This window comes from Aedes albopictus, chromosome 2 (genome assembly GCF_035046485.1).
Source record: "Aedes albopictus strain Foshan chromosome 2, AalbF5, whole genome shotgun sequence".
Taxonomy (NCBI): Eukaryota; Metazoa; Arthropoda; class Insecta; order Diptera; family Culicidae; genus Aedes; species Aedes albopictus.
In genome coordinates this window covers 429,677,977-429,699,981 of record NC_085137.1, presented here as the reverse complement: position 1 = coordinate 429,699,981, position 22,005 = coordinate 429,677,977, and the positions used below count along the sequence as shown (strand labels likewise).

The 22,005-nt window shown below is 35.0% G+C and overlaps 1 protein-coding gene across 6 annotated transcripts in view; it reads left to right on the top strand.

The window, feature by feature from the left end:
• LOC109427318 (calcium uniporter protein, mitochondrial) overlaps nt 1-22,005 on the top strand; it is a 548,952-nt gene that overhangs the window by 460,200 nt on the left and 66,747 nt on the right. For all 6 annotated transcript variants that reach the window (XM_062853636.1, XM_062853635.1, XM_062853634.1 and 3 more), the window contains one exon: nt 16,847-17,075. In XM_062853636.1, coding sequence (XP_062709620.1) covers nt 16,847-17,075 — 229 coding nt within the window. The remainder of the gene's footprint in view (nt 1-16,846; nt 17,076-22,005) is intronic.

Genomic DNA, 22,005 nt, shown 5'->3' with positions numbered 1-22,005 from the left:
TATTTATAGTTTTTCCATTTAAACTTATACGTAGAATCAATTTTTGATATTAAAAATCCTAAAATTAATGATATTTTTATGAACTCAACATGCAACATGATAAATATGGAATAATTATTAGTGAAATTCCAAAAAAAAAAATCCATAGCTCAGGTGAGATTTGAACTCACAACCAAGGATGCAATATGTACAAGTTTATCTGTATTATACAGATTCTTGAGCTTCCATACAGATTTTGTTTTATGTGAAATACAGATTTTTGAGCTAGAGGGACCATTTTATTTTTGTATGGGATACAGATTTTTCTCTAAAATGTTGTGTAGGATACAGATTTTTGAAAAGAATGATACAGATTTTTCAAAAAATCATCTGGCATCCCTGCTCACGACTCTTATTCGCTAGACAAGTGCTTTTCCAACTAAGCTACCGAGCCAATTAATGACACGGCATTTTAGTTGTTATAAGGTCATTTTTTTATCACCTTACGGAATTGGGCCGAAGGGTCCCACATTTTCATGAAACTTTTTTCCACATGGCTCATGGATATATGAACAAAATAAAATTGAGAAAAATTCAGGGTCGCCTATTTTCCCAGAAAACTCAGGTGGAAATTCTTTGTTTTCCCCTGACACTATTTACTTTGAAAAATCATAACTCAAGAACAAAGTTTTTTTTTAGAAAATTAAAGCAAATTTTCTCAGAAATCAAAAAAAAAATATGAACTGGAAAAAGTTTTTTTTACAAAATTCTCCACAGTTGAGAAAATTTGTAGAGAAAAGCAGGAAAAACAATGCCCGAACTCGTAAAAAAATATTTAAAAAAATATTTTTGAGAAGGTTATTCCATAAGCTTTAATTGCTGAAATTTTTGGAATGCATTTTTTTTCGCTTTTGAGTTATGGCCAGTTTTGTTGAAAAATGAAAATTAAAACAAATTTTTTCAAGAATCAAAAAAAAAATATGAAAAGGAAAAAATTTTCTACAAAATTTTCCACCGTTGAGAAAATTCATAAAGAAAAACCGCAAAAGCTATGCCCGAACTCGCGGTAAACTTTCAAAAAAATATTTTTGAGAAGGTAATTTCATAAGTTTTGAAGGCTGAAATTTTTGGAATGCACTTGTTTTTCGTTCTTAAGTTATGGCCAATTTTGTGAAAAATGACCATATAATATATGCGTACATGGTTATTTTTCACAAAATTGACCATAACTCAAGAAAGAAAAAAAAGTCCATTCCAAAAATTTCAGCGACCAAAGCTTATGAAATTACCTTCTTGAAAATATTGTTTTGAAAATTTCCCGCGAGTTCGGGAATAGTTTTTCCGGCTTTTCTTTTTGAATTTTATCAACTTTCTCAATTTTCTCAATTTTGCGGAAAACGTTTTCCACCTCATTTTTTTTTTATTCCTGCGAAAATTTGCCTTTATTTTCTAAAAAAATACTTTGTTTCTACGATGCTTCGTTCTTGAGGTATGATTTTTCAAAGAAAAGGTTAATATGCCACATTTGGACATTTTTCAACAAAACTGGCCATAATTCAAACACGAAAAAAGTGCATTTTTAAAATTTCAGCGATTAAAGCTTATGAAATAACCTTAAAAAATATTTTGTTTGAAAATTTTCCACGAGTTTGGACATTGTTTTTCCGGCTTTTCTTTACGAATTTTCTCAACTGTGGAAAGTTTCGTGGAATTTTGGAAAATTTGCTTACTTTTTCTAAAGAAAAAACTTTGTTTCTATGATGCCCAGGCTGTGGAAAAAAAATATGAAAATCTGAGACCCTTCGGCCCAATTTGTACAATAATAAAAAATGCCCATGAGGTAAAATGTCTTCTGTTTGCATGATTTGAAAAGCGATGAAAAATAAAAAAAAACGAGAAAAAAAGCATTTAAAAGCATTTGACCATATTGAACTTCTTGAAAAATTTTCAGGATGTAAGTCGGCTTTCTACAGAAAAATAATTAAAAAAAACGAGTTGGGAGATTTTTGAAGAGTTGAAATTATATGACAAAGATTTGCGACGTATATTACTCTCAGTGTTTTTTTTTTCTTTTTTCTAAAAGTCCTTCAAATATCCTGGAACATCTTCGAAGACATCACTTCAATCCAAATATCCGTTTTCGAGTAACATTTTTTTGAAAACGAAAATAAGTTTTTTTTTCATACGCCCTTTTCAAAAGTTAGGTGAAGAATAATGCAAAACAAATAACATTTGAAAATTCCATTTGAATTGGAGAAGGTCGCCGCTACGCAATTTGTGCGATGAGCTGAAAATGCTCTTATTTCTTTTATTATTTCGCATTCAAGGACGCTTAGGACAATATTTCCAGCCATAGCTGTTCTTATATCTTGTTGATGGTCTAACTTCTATATAAAAAAATAGTCGTTTTTTCGGTTTTTCATGTCCCGATGGCCGATCATAACCCGATTGAATGTAAAACCATCGGGCTATTCAACCCCCCCTTCCTACAAAGCACTATCGAAAAAATATTTGCATAAACACATCACAGTATCTGACACAGTAGTCCTCAATCGAACAAAAGCAAAACTGAAGCTCCCCTTTGGCTTGTGATGATGGTTTGCATTGTTCTTCGAGTGCAGCCAGTTTTACTCCTACTGCTTTGCACGGTTCAAGTACGGCAAGGCTTGGGCCAAGTACCACGTTCATAACGTGTCGTCTTGTTCTAGGTTAAGAGCAATCCCGAGCAGAATCACAGAACAACAATTCGACCACTGTTGTTATAAATAATCGAAGGGGATTTAACTTTGTTGTAAGAATTTATCTATATGTTCTTCTTCTTCTTTGTGGCTCTACGATCTCACTTGAACTTGGCCTGCCACTCTTCAACTTAGTGTTCTTAGAGCACTTCCACAGTTATTAATTGAAGGGTTTTCTGTGCCTGCCATTGCATGAATTTGTACATTGTGAGGCAAGTACAATGATACACTATGCCCAGGAAAGGGGAATCGAACCTGCCATCTCCGGATTGGAGATCCGCTATCTACATGTATGAAAATATACAGTAAATTAAAGTAAAACGGAGCTATAATTAAGTTTGTTGTAATTATAACAGAATTTTAACAAATTTTGTTTTCTTTATGCGAATAAAAATTTGTTATCTTTTGTATTGTCGGAAAAAAGTTAAAAAGATAATTTTTTTATATGTCTGTAATAGCAATACTGTTTTCATTTTAAAGTAAGTTTAATCTAACAAACTTTGATATAATCTTGTTATGATAATATCACAATTTGTTTAATTTTTGTTCCAATTGAAACGAGTTTTGTTGAAATTTTTATTATTTCAACTACTTCCAGTACAGATTCTATATCACACGTTGCTACGAAAATCCTTGTAACAAAATAACACAACCTGTAATAATGTTGTTATTACTATCTGCTCGGGTAAGGAAAATCTATTGCGCTCCATATCGTCGTTGGTCGTCGCGAGCATATATCGTTGTTTGACGAGTAAACATCAACTTGCCGTCGTCGTCGTCGATGTTTTCCTAGTGACGGAAAAACGATGTGTAGGGAGCTTGTTTCTTGGCAGAAAAGCTCCTGTCAAATAAGCAAAACTTTGTGGGATGAAATCAAAGCCGGAAGTGGCTGGCATGGAAGGGGATGGAAAGGGGCCAAAGTATGAAGTGGAGAAGCACCGACGATGAAAAGAACAGTCAGGAAGTTTCCCATGACCAAAAGGTATAGAACCAAAAGTTGTTGAGACTTGCTCGGAGGAAACATGCGATACATGGTGAACAGTGCTGAAGAATGACTGAAGTTTCCGGAAATGTGCGGCCATGGGAATACATCAAAAGTTTCACTTTCTTGGATTTAAAAGCGTGAATGAATGGTTGAAAATTAACACTTTATCCGTAGAGAATCAAAACAGAAAATATTGCTCATTACCACATGAGTTCAGTTCCCACAATGCATCTTTATACAGTGATAGACATTCGTTTAGCCAAGGCTAAAAAAATTTCAAAAAAATGTCAGGAAACTCATACAAAAGATTTAAAAACTTTTTTATCGTAGTGATAGTATATCTAGTACTGTTTTATAAAAATGTGATACATCATACTTACATATACACTGAAACAAAAACGTGGGTAAAAACTCTTCAAATGTCATTTTTTGCCTAGACATTCTGTTCGTGCTACGCACTTTTACCGGTCATGCACAGGCTTTCTAAACGGTTTTCTAGCCTCGCGGAACCAAGCTACCCACACTGCACAACGGGAGGGCTAACAGATATTGCATCTGCTAGGGATATTTCACTAGCCCCAAACCAATCACCTGAATTGCTCCACTTTGTCGAAAAGTGCTGAGCTAATTCTCCACTACGAACCGGCGGCGTTCGATCGCGCTAAGTGTTCTTCTAATTTGGCACTTAGAAGATTTCACTGGAGATATTGGACCTTACTACGCTAACTCGCAACCGACCGACTGGAGTAGCAGAAAACGGGGTTTCGGAGCACGTTTGTAATAATTCGTCCGATCACATCGGCAGAGTGTCTTCAACTGATATATAACCCTCTAATACCCAATCCCGCCTTTAGACGGGGTATAGTTTGAGCATTTTTGTAATTTTTGTTTCGTGGAAAATCAAACTTTTTATATTTTTGGCTGATATTTAGGGCTGTTCTGTATATCTCAAAATGGTTTTTGGTGTATTTTGAAGCGTATTTACATTTTTTTTAAATCATTGAAAAATTGATGTTTCAGTCACCTTTTAGAAGTCATTGTTTATTTTGTATTAAATCGCAACAATTAACATATTCTAAATTTTTCCCAAAACATTCTATCCTTGTTTAATAGTTTAAGGGAATCGAGTACACTCTAAAATTATTTTCCTTAAAATTACACGGAAAATAAAACTTTCTGTGAAAAAAAATTAAAATAATAATATTTCAACAATTATCATAAAATCTCCAAATGTTTTCATCTCAAAAAATCCGTTCCCCAAATTGGCTTCCAGGAAAAATATAAAAGTGTGGGGATGTTCAAAAAAAAAAAATTAGAAAAATCATAAACTTAAATTGACGAAATCGAGAATTAAAAAGAATCATCTTCCAAAACATGTTTTAATCGATTTTAGATGACGAAAAATGATATTTAGATCAAAATCAAAAATTTGGGTATTAGAGGGATAATTAACATTTCTTAACCTAGCTGTGTTGTACAATATGTGTATGTATGTGGGTACATTTTACGATCGCCGATGTTCGGCATTAGATTGCATTCGATCTGTGGTATACAGTAAAAAGTGGTCATTTAATTTTAAGTAGGTTTAACAAATGTTGTTCTAGTAATTAGATTAGGAATTCAATTTAGTCAGTTTAATAGTTCAATATTCAAATTCACTAACACATTCGTTTAGCCGAATTGAACATTTTTTAGAATTCCATAATAAAAAACTAACAAATTTCGTAAAATATCCTACAAAGTCATTTTGTATGGTAACCTGCATTATAGGTCGATTTGTAAATCATGAATTAGGTCGTTTTTGGAAGTGTTGCCATATTAGTTTTGCATGCATCTCATATAAATATGTCATAATTTTGTAAATGTTTCCAATTTGAGATTTGATGTAGTTATTTTTATCGGAAGTGTTTCAAAAGAATGCAATGAAAGTTTCATGACCAAAACAGGTTGAAAATTTACGAAAAACAATGTTTTTAACAGAAAAAATAACGCAAACCATAAAAAAATCACGTATTTAAGTATTGTTTTGATGAAATATTATGGTTTCACTTGCATAAATCACAGCGTTTACTACTATTACGTCTTCTAATAGCTCCCAATATCTTCCAGACTGTATTCTGGCTGAAATAACATACATTCGACGGCTCATATTTCGAGAAATGGCACTGAAAGTATTCAAATCTCTATCATGAACTTCTTGTTTTATTATTCAGATATTCTTTTCAAATAAATCATGTTAAAAATGAATGTGATTCAAAACTAAGACTCATTTATAATATATTTCTTCAGATTGAATGAAATAAGCCAATTGTTTAACCATATCTTGCATTTCTGTATGATCATCAGATTTTAAATAAACAGAGTACAAAAATTCTGACACTACTTGCAGTTCTTTCACTTAGCAGTGTTCTAACTCATTTAGTAATGCTAGTATCAAACAGGTATACTCCCCAGGCATTAGGGCACGTCTTTATTTCAATGCAGAACTATTTATTTTAGTTTAAACAACCAAAAACTAGTATACTTAATTTTTTTCATGACATTTTATGCAAAAATTTTAACATTTATAACAATAATTCTGTGCCATATTTTCAAAACTGCTAATCTAGCTTACGTTTGAGTGTTTACAGAAATCATTTTTCTTAAATAAATTTGTTTATCGTCGCTTCTCCTTACCGGGACATGTTTTTATAATATTTCTCTGAATTTCACAAATAAATAAACTTTTAAGGTCAACACGTCATAAACTAAATGCGTTGGAGTATATCCTCAAAATATACTCACGAAATTGCAAAAAAAACTATTGAAAACCAATTTTTCATTTACCGCGGCTAAACGAATGTCTAGGCAAAAAATGACATTTGAAGGGTTTTACCCTCGTTTTTGTTTCAGTGTATATGTAAGTGTGATGTATCACATTTTTATAAAACCGTACTAGATATACTATCACTACGATAAAAATGTTTTATCATGAAATCTTTTGTATGGGTTTCCTGACACTTTTTTTAGTCTCGGCTAAACGAATGTCTATCACTGCACATTGGGCAAAATCAAGCCCAAAGGTGGAAAAAATTAATAACTTTCTTAATACAAGACCATATGTGATCATCAATGGCTTATTCGAAAGCAAATTTTCTCAAGAATTGGTTGGTTGATGATTCATGTACGGGCAACTTCTCTGAAGCGAGTTATAGAGCCCGTTTTACCCCAGTTCCCCCTAAAATTTGTGGATTTCTGTTATTTTACGGCACTTGTTTTGATTTTAATGATTATTTCACTGGGATACCATCGCCCCACTCCCATTGAGTAACGTTACATACAAAAAGTTATTAAAATCTTGGAATTTTAGGGTGTTGTGGGGTCAATTAGGCAATGGTATATTTTCAAGGTAGAAATTCATTTTTTATTTTTATTTATGATTTTTTACGTGACAATATCTAAATAAATGATCGAATACATATGGTTTATTCATAAAGAAACCATTTTTGGCGAGTTTGATCTCAAATTATTGGTTATATTTAAGTTTTCCCGCATACAAATATGAGTAGTTCCCATCCTTGTACCACCGATTCCAAACATTTCCAAACGATGAGCCATTGATTATATACTCCAAAAGTATCCTAAGTTTTGCGCATAGCCCCATAGACGGGAGGTGACTGCAGCTTATAGTTTTAGAGCTTAGTTTACCCAAACTCCCCTATAAAATTATTTTTTATTGTTTTTAAACTAAAACAACTTTAACTTCAAACTTCTATACATGTTATGAGTTAATATTGATGCAGAGCTAACCAGTAATATCTCTGCATTCTATGAAATTTGGAAATTTAGGGTACAATGAGGTTAAATGAAAAAAAAAAACAATCAAAAAGCTTGAATGACCATATAAGTTGACAAATAACTTGTTTGAAAGATAATATCCATACGAGTTCATTAATGACTGATTGACGCACAGGTAGAACACATATAGCCGAAGCGCTAATCGCGCGAGTGTTTAGCAAAACCATGCTGAGAATGTTGGGTTCGATTTTTTGTCGGTCCGGGGTTTGGCATTATTGAAATTCCCTTGACATAATATCAAATGAACGACAGCATTTCCTCAGAATTGATGTGTGTATCAACATATTGACTTGATTTTTCGTATACGAATAGTACTGATTGTCAATTTTAATGTGGGTTGTTTAAAAATTGATTGAGTTATGTCGAAAAACAAACCGTGCAAAGAAATAATTGAGTGTATGTAATGTAGGGTGCAAGACTTTTTAGACAGAGTGTCCGATTTTTCACAGTACGTACAGCAAAGTATCTAGCCGAATACAAAATATCAAATCAATACCAACATCTTGAGGAATTTATATCTAACCTGAAGAGTTATGTTTTTTGTGCAATTGAACTTGATTAATTACTAAACTTTCCTTTTGCATTGACCATATCCACCACTGATCTTCGTTAGCGAACAAGCAGGCGAAAGACTGCATATACGACATACGACGAGAACATCTGGCAAGGAAATCATCCCCAGAGCGAAGTTCGTCAAATATAATGGCAGTATGTCTTTATAAAAACGATGAAATTATACTAACGCCACAAACGGGAAGATTCGGCTTCAATGAACGCAACGCCAGATGAAGGTGACTTCGATTATGATCAGATGTGCAAAAAGATGTTCTTAGGAAATCTAGTACAGTGGTTTTTCGATTTTGTCACGGTTCTATTTAATCACGCTCCATTATATCACACTCGATTTTAGCACGCTATTTTTTTCGATTATATCACGCTATGATAATCGATACAAATATTGCTAAGCACATATTCCAAATTATATAGGGTACATGAATCGTCATAAGTAAGATATTTTGCACATTAGTATACGATTATGGTGCCATTGGTGATAGGCCGAACACAGGATTCGATTATCTAGAGACACATTCTCATGCTTTGCTCTGCATTGAGTCCAGTCTGTATGCGTCAACTCCACGCGTTACATTTTCCATCAGGGGTCTTCAGTTAGCCTTTGTGAATGAGGTTTTGGATTACCTGGCAGGTTCGATTCCCATTCCGGTCGAGAACTTTTATAGGCTTTCCTATACATAGTGTATAATTGTACTTGCCCCACAATATACAAATTTATGCAATGGCAGGTAAAGAAAGCCCTACAATTAATAACTGTGATAGTACTCAAAGAACACTAAGTTGAAGAGAGGCAGCCCTAGATCCATTGGAAACGTAGAGTCATAAAGAAGAAGTAGAAGAACAAAAGGCGTTTTCCGTTAGAATCTTACTTTGGTTTCATCTTTTGTATTTTAATTATTATTAACGAGCTTTTCAACCCATGGCTCGTTCATTTCGGGACCCACGGTTTCACATCACTTCCGAAGGGATAACTAACATTTTGTAAATTTATGGGTTTTTAGAAGTTGATGTTAATTAATTAATGCCAACCAGCATTTAGAACGATCAAAAATTTAAGACAGAACCATAAAACTTCGAGACAGTTGTACAACGAAGCGTAACGCAACAACATCGCAAAAATGTAAAATTTTTGATTTTTCAACCAGAAATTTCCAACCTTCTGGAAACACTTATGAAAATGTTGAGTACTCGACAATAAATTTAAGCAATTATTTTTATTTTGCTGTCTAAAGATTGGAAATCGACAACATATGGAAAAATCGTTCCATGAAGTTCAAAAACTATGATGTAGAAGTTCAAATAATACCTCCATTAATTGATAATATTTACAGACATATTAAAAAATAATTACATACAAGAATATCAGACTTCCATTACCGGGTTTGATATTTTGTTCCTTTTTGTTTGATTTTTTGTGTACAAGTGTGTTTTGATTAATGAACGGCTTAAAAAAAAGATGTTTCAATTATATCACGCTCCAATATATCACGCGAAAATTTTTTTCATTCGTGATATAATCGAAAAAGTACTGTATCTATTACTAAAAGACATACACTATCCGTCATAAGTAGAGACTCACAAAAAGTATTGCAATAATATTGAATCACCCTAACTCAACTCGATATCTCTAAAACCAGAACATCTACAAAAATGCCGCTTTCAGAAAAGTTGTTGCTTTTGGGCTTCTGAATAACATTGATGAAGACAGCATCTTTGTAGGGTATTGGAGATATCAGTGAGTGAATGCGATACAATATTGTTGCAATATATTTTTTGAGTATATACTTATGACGGGTTGTGTACTTGTTTAACCCTTTGAAGCCGGAATTTTTTCATGCGTTCTTCTGGAGTTTTTTCTACGTTTTTCTGCAGTTTTGGTGTTCAATAGTATAAAAACGGTAGAATATTATGCGGAATATTTTTTCTGGACATCCTAGGTCATCCAAACTATTCTTGAGTTTAGATCCTTAAATCTATGGCTGTAATGGTTACTTCTTTCATTATACAAAGCTGCGATTTATAATCTATCATGTCCAGTAAGTCTTCTGAAAATTCAATAGACAGTATCAGAACAATTGGGATATCCTAGATCATCCAAACTGTTCTTGAGTTTAGATCCATAAGTCTACGGGTGTAACGGTAACTTCTTTCATTATACAAAGCTGCGATTTGTAATCTATCATGTCCAGTAAGTCTTCTGAAAATTCTAGAGACAGTATCAGATCATTCGGGATATCCTAGGTCATCCAAACTGTTCTTGAGTTTAGATCCTAAAGTCTGCGGGTGTAACGGTAACTGATTTCATTATACAAAGCTGCGATTTGTAATCTATTATGTCCAGTATGTCTTCTGGAAGGTAAATAGACAGTATCAGATCAGTCGGGATATCCTAGGTCATCCAAACTGTTCTTGAGTTTAGATCCATAAGTCTACGGGTGTAACGGTAACTTTTTTCATTATGCAAAGCTACGATTTGTAATTTATCATGTCCAGTAAGTCTTCTGAAAATTCAATAGACAGTATCAGATCATTCGGGATATCCTAGGTCATCAAAACTGTTCTTGAGTTTAGATCCTAAAGTCTATGGCTGTAACGGTAACTGATTTCATTATGCAAAGCTGCGATTTGTAATCCATCATGTCCAGTAAGTCTTCTGAAAATTCAATAGACAGTATCAAATCATTCGGGATATCCTAGGTCATCCAAACTGTTCTTGAGTTAAGATCCATAAGTCTACGGGTGTAACGGTAACTGATTTCATTATGCAAAGCTGCGATTTGTAATCTATCATGTCCAGTAAGTCTTCTGAAAATTCAATAGACAGTATCAGATCATTCGGGATATCCTAGGTCATCCAAACTGTTCTTAAGTTTAGATCCTAAAGTCTGCGGGTGTAACGGTAATTGATTTCATTATACAAAGCTGCAATTTGTAATCTATTATGTCCAATATGTCTTCTGGAAGGTAAATAGACAGTATCAGATCAGTCGGGATATCCTAGGTCATCCAAACTGTTCTTGAGCTTAGATCCTAAAGTCTACGGGTGTAACGGTAACTTTTTTCATTTTGCATAGCTGCGATTTGTAAGCTATCATGTCCAGCAAGTCTTCTGAAAGGTAAATAGACAATATCGTATCAGTCGGGATATCCTAGGACATCCAAACTGTTCTTGAGTTTAGATCGTAAAGTTAACGAGTGTAACGGTAACTTCTTTTATTAAAAGCTATGATTTGTAATCTATCATGTCCAACAAGTATTCTGGAAGTTACAGTGGTTGTTTTTATCAACTAAGCTTCATAACAGTTAGGAGCCCATAGTATCCCAAAAATATATAACAACGCGTATTGTTCCTCTTACTGCTTTGGTAAGTACCGTGGATTATGCAACACCTCAACGTAGTGGCAAAAGCTCACAAGTGTAGACCTGAAGCTATGGTCGCCGGAGTAGTGATGTTGATCTGGAATATCTCAAAACTATCATTACAGATTACAGTCTAATGTTCATTGTGAGACTAACTACTGTTACTATCAAGAGCTAAACTTCAGGATAGTTTGGACGACGCTCAATGTCCCAAAGTAATATATAGTAGACTTTAGGTTGGTCCAGTCACCGCTATTGATTATGAAATGTTACTCAGTATGTCAGATATAGCTGATGTTACGAGTGTAGACCTGAAGTTCTGAACTCATGGATAGTTTGATTGACCTGGAATATTCCCATAGTGTCTCTAAATGACATTTAAGATTCAAGAGCTGAAGTCCTCAACTCCAAGGAAGTTTGGCTGACCTGGAATATCCCTGTAGTGTCTCTAAATGACATTTGAGATTTCAAGAGCTTCACGGATATCAGCAGATTATGCTATGCTATTATTTATGGTGAAAACTCATACAATTTTTCTTGTAGATTTGAAGGACTTCATTATAGAACAGTTTGGACGACCGTGAATGTCCCAAAGTTTTATAATATGCTCTTAGACTTCAGATTGGTGCAGTAACTGCGGATGATTATGTAGCGTTTCTCAGTATAACAGATATGAATACAGTTACGAGTGTAGACCTGAAGTCCTAAACTCCAAGATAGTTTAGCTGACCTGGAATATCCCTGTAGGGTCTCTGAATGACATTTGAGATTTCAAGAGCTTCGCGGACACCAGTAGATTATACAGTACTATTATATATGGTGAAAACACATAAAATTGTTCTTGTAGATTGAAGGACTTTATTATAAAATAGTTTGGACGACCCTAGATGTCCCAAAGGTTTATAATAAGCTCTTAGACTTCAGATTGCTCCAGTAACTGCGGTTGATTATGTAGCGTTTCTCAGTTTAACATATATGGATACTGTTACGAGTGTAGACCTGAAGTTCTGAACTCCAAGGTAGTTTGGCTGACCTGGAATATCCCTATAGTGTCTATAAATGACATTGTATATGTCAAGAGCTTCACGGATTCCAGTAGGGTATGCAACGCTATTATTTAGGGTGAAAATACATAATATTATACTCGTAGATTTGTAGGACTTCACTACAGGACAGTTTGGAACACCTAGAACATCCCAGAATATAAAACACCTTTTGATATTCTTGATGAAGGCTAAATGGATATATATATATATAAACGAAACCCACATCCAAGTTTAGCTTTTAGAACAACTGGTATGTCAATTATTTCGTTTTTCCAAATTTCATGGTGTTCAGGATGTTCTAGGTTATCAATGAAGTCCCAAATACAAATATCCAAATTTTTCTCCTAATAGAGGACTCAATTTGCAACAACTTTGCCGAAGACAGTATTCTGTTTTATCGAATGGGTGAATTTATACAGCCGTTTCTATGTTGGGGTCATATATGACCCCTCCGGCTCCAAAGGGTTAAGTGGAATAAGACTGTCATATTATTAGTGTATGGCAAAACAAAATAAATACCTATTTGATTCACTTGAAGTGCAAATTTTCGGTAATACCAATCCGTGTGGTCAAATTATGAAATTCAAATAACTCAACGTACATATGTACAGATGGGTAAATTACACTAGTTTACAGCATTTTTGAACTCGGTAAGCTGATGATCATTTTTGGTGTAGAATCATGCCCTGAGTTCGAAAACGCGAAGGAAAAAAATTACAGTAGAGCGGAAAATTGTTCGACTTTCCATACAAGGTTGATGATTTGAAATCGATTTTTGTTCTATTTTTAAGCAACGTCGCTCACTTCACACACCTCATTCTCCTTAATCAATGCTCCGATTGAGCTGAATTTTTTACTGTAACTCGCCTACATATGATATGTCAAATAAACGTCGAGAAAGAATTTTTAAGTTGGGTTTTTCTTATTGAAAAAAATACATTTCTTCAAAAAAAATTAGGGAATTTTGCTAAAATTTAAGAAGATCGTCCCTAAAACTCGCCAATATCTTGAATTTCATCAATCTGACGCAAAACCTGTATTCAGATGACCGAATGGTATTGTATTCAGCTTTTAATTTATGGAAAAAGATTTAAAATTGGTTGAACAAAACGCAATATATTTGAATTTTAGTAAATTACATATTTTGAAAAGTTGCAAAACTCGATATTGAGCTAAATCTCAAAAACTGTTCTACTTTAAATTTTTTGAAGGTCGGTTTCGAAATCAGCACTAAATTGTGCTTCAAAAATTTTGGTCGTTGACAGAAGTTCACGACTTTCGTTTTATTTTGTAAACTTGTGTTATTGGTTAAATTGGGAAAAAATCCACAGCTCAGGTGAGATTTGAACTCACGACCCTTATTCGCTAGACAAGTGCTTTACCAACTAAGCTACCGAGCCAATTAATGACCCGACAACTTAGTTGTCATAAGGTTCAATTCTAATCTCATCGATCTATATCATCTTCCCCTAAACCGCAAATATAACCATCTCTGTTGTACATATGTACGAAGAGCGAAAGCGATTTGTTTATTGTTTGAAACTGTTTGCCTATCGTACAGGCAACGCTTCCTCAACCACTTGTAGAGGAAGAACAATGCTACCTGGAAGGCGATCAAACGCGTCGTTCGCATTCTATTTGATACGACGGGTAACTACGTAGAGGTAGATGCTCGAAAACAACTCACACTCACACGACTCACACGACTAGCATTGATTAAGGAGAATGAGGTGTGTGAAGTGAGCGACGTTGCTTAAAAATAGAACAAAAATCGATTTCAAATCATCAACCTTGTATGGAAAGTCGAAAAATTTTCCGCTCTACTGTAATTTTTTTCCTTCGCGTTTTCGAACTCAGGGCATGATTCTACACCAAAAATGATCATCAGCTTACCGAGTTCAAAAATGCTGTAAACTAGTGTAATTTACCCATCTGTACATATGTACGTTGAGTTATTTGAATTTCATAATTTGACCACACGGATTGGTATTACCGAAAATTTGCACTTCAAGTGAGTCGTTTTCGAGCATCTACCTCTACGTAGTTACCCGTCGTATCAAATAGAATGCGAACGACGCGTTTGATCGCCTTCCAGGTAGCATTGTTCTTCCTCTACAAGTGGTTGAGGAAGCGTTGCCTGTACGATAGGCAAACAGTTTCAAACAATAAACAAATCGCTTTCGCTCTTCGTACATATGTACAACAGAGATGGTTATATTTGCGGTTTAGGGGAAGATGATATAGATCGATGAGATTAGAATTGAACCTTATGACAACTAAGTTGTCGGGTCATTAATTGGCTCGGTAGCTTAGTTGGTAAAGCACTTGTCTAGCGAATAAGGGTCGTGAGTTCAAATCTCACCTGAGCTGTGGATTTTTTCCCAATTTAACCAATAATTTACCCATCTGTACATATGTACGTTGAGTTATTTGAATTTCATAATACCTATTTGATGTTTAAGTTGCTATTTCGTTAACAAAAATATACTGAATGCATTGTGGAGACTTTTTACTACAGTGTGTTACTACAACCCCCATAAAGTTTATCGGCAAGCAGCAGTTTGGATATTCTCAAATTCACGCTACAGCTCTGCATCATGAAATGCTTGGAATAGTGCATAATGGAAGTGTGCGACATGGATTTTAAATATTATTTCACGTATTGATATATAAATTTCTTCATCTTCAATACCAAAATTCCGAGAAATAAGTTGCAGCATATTTTGCCCCATTATCCCCAAACGTCATATTTATAACATCTTTCATGTATACTCATTGGAATCAGGATGTTATAATATGAATGATATATTATATTAGCTGCAATGGAACAATTTGATTATACTTGTAGCGAAATTGGGGTGAAACAGGCTTTACACCCCGCTGAAGCAATGTCGTAAGTACAAGAATCATTCGTATAGAAATTATCTGCCAAACAAACTATTTGTCAACTTATATGGTCATTCAAGCTTTTTGAATGTTTTTTTCTCATTTAACCCCATTGTACCCTAAGTTTCCAAATTTCATAGGATGCAGAGATATTACTGGTTAGCTCTGCATCAATATTAACTCATAACATGTATAGAAGTTTGAAGTTAAAGTTGTTTTAGTTTAAAAACAATAAAAAATAATTTTATAGGGGAGTTTGGGTAAACTAAGCTCTAAAACTATATGCTGCCGTCACCTCCCGTCTATGGGGCTATGCGCAAACAAAATTCAGGATACTTTTGGAGTATATAAGCAATGGCTCATCGTTTGGAAATGTTTGGAATCGGTGGTACAAGGATGGGAACTACTCATATTTGTATGCGGGAAAACTTAAATATAACCAATAATTTGAGATCAAACTCGCCAAAAATGGTTTCTTTAGGTATAAACCATGTGTATTCGATCATTTATTTAGATATTGTCACGTAAAAAATCATAAATAAAAATAAAAAATGAATTTCTACTTTTAAAATATACCATTGCCTAATTGACCCCACAACACCCTAAAATTCCAAGATTTTAATAACTTTTTGTATGTAACGTTACTCAATGGGAGTGGGGCGATGGTATCCCAGTGAAATAATCATTAAAATCAAAACAAGTGCCGTAAAATAACAGAAATTCACACATTTTAGGGGGAACTGGGGTAAAACGGGCTCTATAACTCGATTCAGAGAAGTTGCCCGTACATGAATCATCCACCAACCAATTCTTGAGAAAATTTGCTTTCGAATAAGCCATTGATGATCACATATGGTCTTGTATTAAGAAAGTTATTAATTTTTTCCACCTTTGGGCTTGATTTTGCCCAATGTGCACTGTATTGCAGACCTCATTCTTAAGGCGAAACTGGAAGCATTTCCTCACTTTTTGGTTTTTGATTTTTTATTAACGAAACAATATTTTCAAAATCGGTTTTCGTACACATATAGAGTATGGATCAAGGTATCTTTTGATTTTTTTTGTAATGGAAAATGTTTTTCGTTTTTGCAGAAACCATTTTTAAACAAAATTTCACAAAAAAATGGTTTCTGCAAAAATGGAAAACATTTTCCACCTCAAAAAAATTCAGAAGATACCTTGCCCCATACTCTACATGTGCACGAAACCCGATTTTGAAAATATTGCCTCGTTATTTAATAAGATATCAAAAACCAAAAAAATGAGAAAATGCTTCCAGTTTCACCTTAAGTGTTTTTTTTTTGGTAAAATGGCTTACACATACCTGTGGCACTGAAAATGTATTCTATAGAATTTGTTATCAAAAAATGTTAAAATTGTAGGACATTAAAGTTTTCTAAAATTTCCCTTTTTTCTTTCATTCTCTTCCTCCCCGACAACAGAAGTCACCGTCAAGTACGTGAGGGGCCTGCCGCACATCACCGTTCCACTGCCAAGCCGTAACGAGCGCTGCCAGTTCACGTTACGGCCCGTCACGCACAGCGTCGGCGACTTCCTGGAGATGCTCAAGGTCGAGGACCGCGGCGTGGACCGGGCGGCCGTGCTGAACCGGGACGGCGTCCGGATAGCGTCCGCCTGCTCGATCGAAACCCTGATGGACGACGAGTTTTGGTAAGTTTTTCTTTCTGTTTTTTGGTTACTCAACTTTTTCGATGGTGTATTGGGGGTAGTTGGGCCGTGAAACGTATTCGTCGAAAGAATCAATCGGGAAACTTTTTTTTTTTTGTTTCTGCCGAGGAGCTTCTCTAAATTGTTTCCACGTCAGCTGTCTTTGATTGGGTGAAAGCTCTGCTTCTGCTTCGGGGTGTGCTCTCTGGCTTAGGAAAGGGATGGACGGAATGGAATCGGATGAAGCTTATCGCATCATCGAACCCCCCAGAGGGCGTTTGATGATCTAACATTATAGAATTTTCTGGCATCCGCCGCACCGTATCTCTCAATCAATTGGGTTCAAAGGGCAAGGATTGGTGGCGGAGTCGGGGTGAGACATGCAGAAAAGTACGCCGAGTGCAAATGATTGAATTTATCTTCAATCGATACTTCACACAGAAGCTGCTCTATCGACTTTTGCATCATCATCGTCATCATCTTCTGAAGATGTTTGAAAATATGGATAGGATATGCTATGCTTGAATCGCACTGTCGCTCACAGATTCCTATTCCGATAATGACGAAAGGATGCTGGAATTGATCCGTTTGGTATAATGGCAGTTGTCATATGAGGATACAGTTTCAACCCAAGTAACAATGATAGCTGAATAGTGAGAATCATAGCTGAACAATGGTTGGTTAATGGTGCCAATAGCTGAATAAGCTGGAAGCTGAATATCAAGTTGAATAGGGCCCATATAGCCGAGGCGGTAAACGCACGGGTATTCAGCATGACCATGCTGAGGGTGACGGGTTCGATTCCCGGTCGGTCCAGGATCTTTTCGTAAAGGAAATTTCCTTGACTTCCTTGGGCATAGAGTATCTTCGTGCCTGCCACACGATATACGCATGCAAAATGGTCATTGGCAGAGGAAGCTCTAAGTTAATAACTGTGGAAGTGCTCATAGAACACTAAGCTGAGAAGCAGGCTTTGTCCCAATGAGGACGTTACGCCAAGAAGAGAGAGAGAGTAGCTTGTTGAGTGTATAACGTATCTCTTGTACAGCCTATCATCGTATGCTGAATATGATACTCAATAAAAGATTATCCATCTTCTCTACATTTCTTTATTCAGCTTATCTTTAATATTGAAGGTTTAGCATTAAAAACACAAACATAATAAAAACAACAGAACTGGCACTCAGTACCACCACTTCAAAAAAAAAAAATACCAGAGGAATGTGAAAAAGTGTTATTCCTCTCCGATCATCGAACGCAGGATTTCATAACTGCAGCAGAAGCCACCATATCGAAAAGCAACTTGCACGGAATATGCAAATGATACAGAATCGCTTGATTATTTTTTTTTTTTGAATAATTGTTAGGCATCAATGATATCCCTAGTGTTAAACAACTACAAGGGGAAAGAGAATCGGCAGGTTCCAGTTCCCTGGGCAGCGAAGGTGATGGTTCGTGATGCGCAACTTGATGAGTCGTCGGAAGAGGAAATCGATTATTTGTCAGAAGTACTCGCCCCTTAATCAAACTTCTACAATGAACTAACAAGAAAAGCGTAGAAATTGTCAATCGATCATAATATTAGGCATTAAGCATTAAAAGATCTCTTACGGGTTATAAAACACCAATACCGAGATGACGAAAGAGATGTAGGTTTTTTACGTCGAAACTGCCAGCGTTCCCTAAAAACAGATAAGAGAATATGTATCTATCCACGCCATAGTAGTATTTTAAGGATATTTACCTGTATTTTTATTCATTTTGCGTGACTTCGCCAGAGATTCATGATTATCAAAATCAAGAAGCACTGAACTGTAAACAAAACAATGATGTTTTGACAGCTAATGTATGCGTTCATATCCAGTACTTAATCGCTTATTCAACCTTAGCACAGCCTTTGTTCAAAGCCGTTCAACCTTTAATCAGACATGACAGTACATAACTTGTTCTCCCACGAATCACTATGCCCGTACCATTTCAGGTGGAGCAGATGCTAAGGTAAGTGACTATAAATCAAAGCATCCAAGATCGATTCTCAATTATATTAAAAAATATGTATTTCTCTTTCAGTCACTACGAACTGTTTCCTACATCTACGCCTACAAGAGCCTAATGGTCATTCTGGCTAGAACTCTGTGGGACAAGTTTCATTTTTTTTTGTTAGTGCTGCATAAGCGATGATTAAATGCTGAATTAAAGATGATTAAGCGTCTCCAATGCTTAATCTGATCCTTATCTGTTCTATAAATAGAATAATAAATTATTCCCATTATGGATATAAGCGCTTCTTCAACCTTAATTCAGCCACCCGGAAAGCTTAAATCAACTTATGGCTGAATAAAATCACCAAAATTGGATGTTTAAGAGCTGAACAAACGATTACAGTTCTTTTGCACAGCTTTTGTTCAAATGAAGGCTGATTTGCACAAGCTACAGAAGCGCTTAATCAACATCAAATTGTTACTTGGGAAGTTATGGAGCATTTCTAGTCCAAAACACGAAAAAATGCCATTTATGACTCGATAGTTTTCTATTTGAATGAGGTTTTGTTTATGCGCTGGATTTTGCGAATCATATACTTTTGCATCAATACATAACCATTTTTCTTCACCTAACTTTTGAAAAGGGCGTATGAAAATACCTCATTTTATTCTTCAAAAAAATATAACTCAAAAACGGTTTGTTAGATTAAAAAGATATCTTCAAAGATGTTTGAGAATATTTGAAGGATTAAAAAAAAAAATACACTGAGAGAAATATTCATCGCGGATCTTTGTTTGATGTCATATTATTTCAATTTTCCAAAACCCTTACTCTTCGATTTTTTAATTATTTTTCTCTAGAAAGCTGACTTCCAGTCTAAATTTTTTCCAGGTAGTCCAGGTTGGTCAAATGTTTCTAACTATGTTTTCTCGAATTTTTACGAAACAGTTTTTAGCTAAGGGATGCGGACTCAACTTTTTTGGTCATTCAATTTGAGCAAGTAATTTTTCCTCCAGTGCTCCCCAACGTTGAGTTTCTTATCTCTATGGAAATCACATTCAAAGTGCACGCACAAACGAATCCACACAAAGTTTAAACAGATCGACTAAAACCTATTAAAACAAACGTTACAATAAAACGTATATATTCAACTGTTTTGGTACTGTATGGGCTTAGAAGAATAATTAATAAACTTTGGGCAAGTTTTACACATAGTTTTCAGACAGAAAAAACGTCAGAAAAAGTTTTCCTATTTAATGGCAAAGTTTGTGTGTCACTAAACATTTCACTTGTTTTAGCGTGTCTAAGCAAAACAAACTTGTATCCAGGCACACTCTGATCATTTTCAGTTTTGGTAGCAGCCTGGCTGCTGTCAAATTTCAGTCCGCAATCCTCAGGTTTTTAGGATTGTTCATATCAAAAATATATTTTACTCGCCGGTTCCAAAGGGAAAAACTATGCATAAAATTGAGGGTCCAGATGCAAAGGAAGCATATCGAAAATTTTTCAGATTTCAAGCTTTAAAGAACTTTTTTAAGATTTTATTTTCGATGATTAGAAAAATTACAATAAATCGGAAAAAATTGGGTCGATTTTGAAACTCCATACATTTTGTATGGGATGAAAAATTGGTGAAAAACTTTAAACCTCATTTAAGTTTATTTGACTGTAGGAAACGAATTATGTCAGATTTTTTCATTGCAATTTGTACGTAGAATATATTTTTGATATAAAAAAAACAAAAATTGTTTCCTTTTGCCCGTTTTAAAAATCGAAGAAAATGTAAATTCGAGAAAAAATAGTTAGAAGCATTTGACCATCCTGGTCTATCTACTTTGAAAATTTTGAGGCTGGAAGTCAGCTTTCTACAGAAAAATAATAGGAAAAATCGAAGGGTAAGATTTTTGGAAAATTAAAATTATATGACATCTAACATAGATCCGCGATGAATATTACTCTCAGTGTATTTGCTTTTTCATAACCTTAACTGTTAGCATCCCGAGCAAAGGCGGATAACAAAATGATAATAAGTTTTGTTACCTGGGTCTCTTCTTCCTTCTTCTTGGCGTAACGTCCTCATTGGGACAAAGCCTGCTTCTCAGCTTAGTGTTCTATGAGCACTTCCACAGTTATTAACTGAGAGCTTCCTCTGCCAATGACCATTTTGCATGCGTATATCGTGTGGCAGGCACGAAGATACTCTATGCCCAAGGAAGTCAAGGAAATTTCCTTTACGAAAAGATCCTGGACCGACCGGGAATCGAACCCGTCACCCTCAGCATGGTCATGCTGAATACCCGTGCGTTTACCGCCTCGGCTATATGAGCCCTGGGTCCCATTCGTTTGATAATTGAGTTTGTTATCATTTAGGTTGAATTAAGAGCCAACATAACAAAAATGTTAACTTAAATTTACTTAGCGAATACCAAAATGATAAGAAGTTAAATTGTCATTGAGTTCAAGTTGATAACTAATTATGTTATACAATATTTTGTTCAATATTACAGTTAGTTCCGGAATGCTGGCTTTCTCAGTCTTGGGTAAATCAAAACGGCAAGTTTTGCTTTTCCCGACGTTTCGGCTTTTTATTAAGCCTTTTTCAAGGGGTAAACAGTTAGTATCAACATGAAAAAATACAGCTGATTGATAACTGGTTTTGTTATCAATTAGTTATCATTCAGAGCTACATATTTTATCGACCAAAATAGTAAAAATCTACTTTGCCGAGATCATTAGCAATTGATAAAAGTTTCGGGTCTCGAACTATGATCGACTGATTGCCGGTTGCAGCCTATAGCCCCTATACCAACGGGACTCAGTGAAAGTGAGAGTAATTCAAGGCTACGCTTTCGTACTACAGTTGCAATGAAGGTGGGGAGCGGAATCTATTTTTAGACTCGAAGTTCATCAGACTCTCAGTTTTGGGAAAACTTTGACATATGCGTTTAGA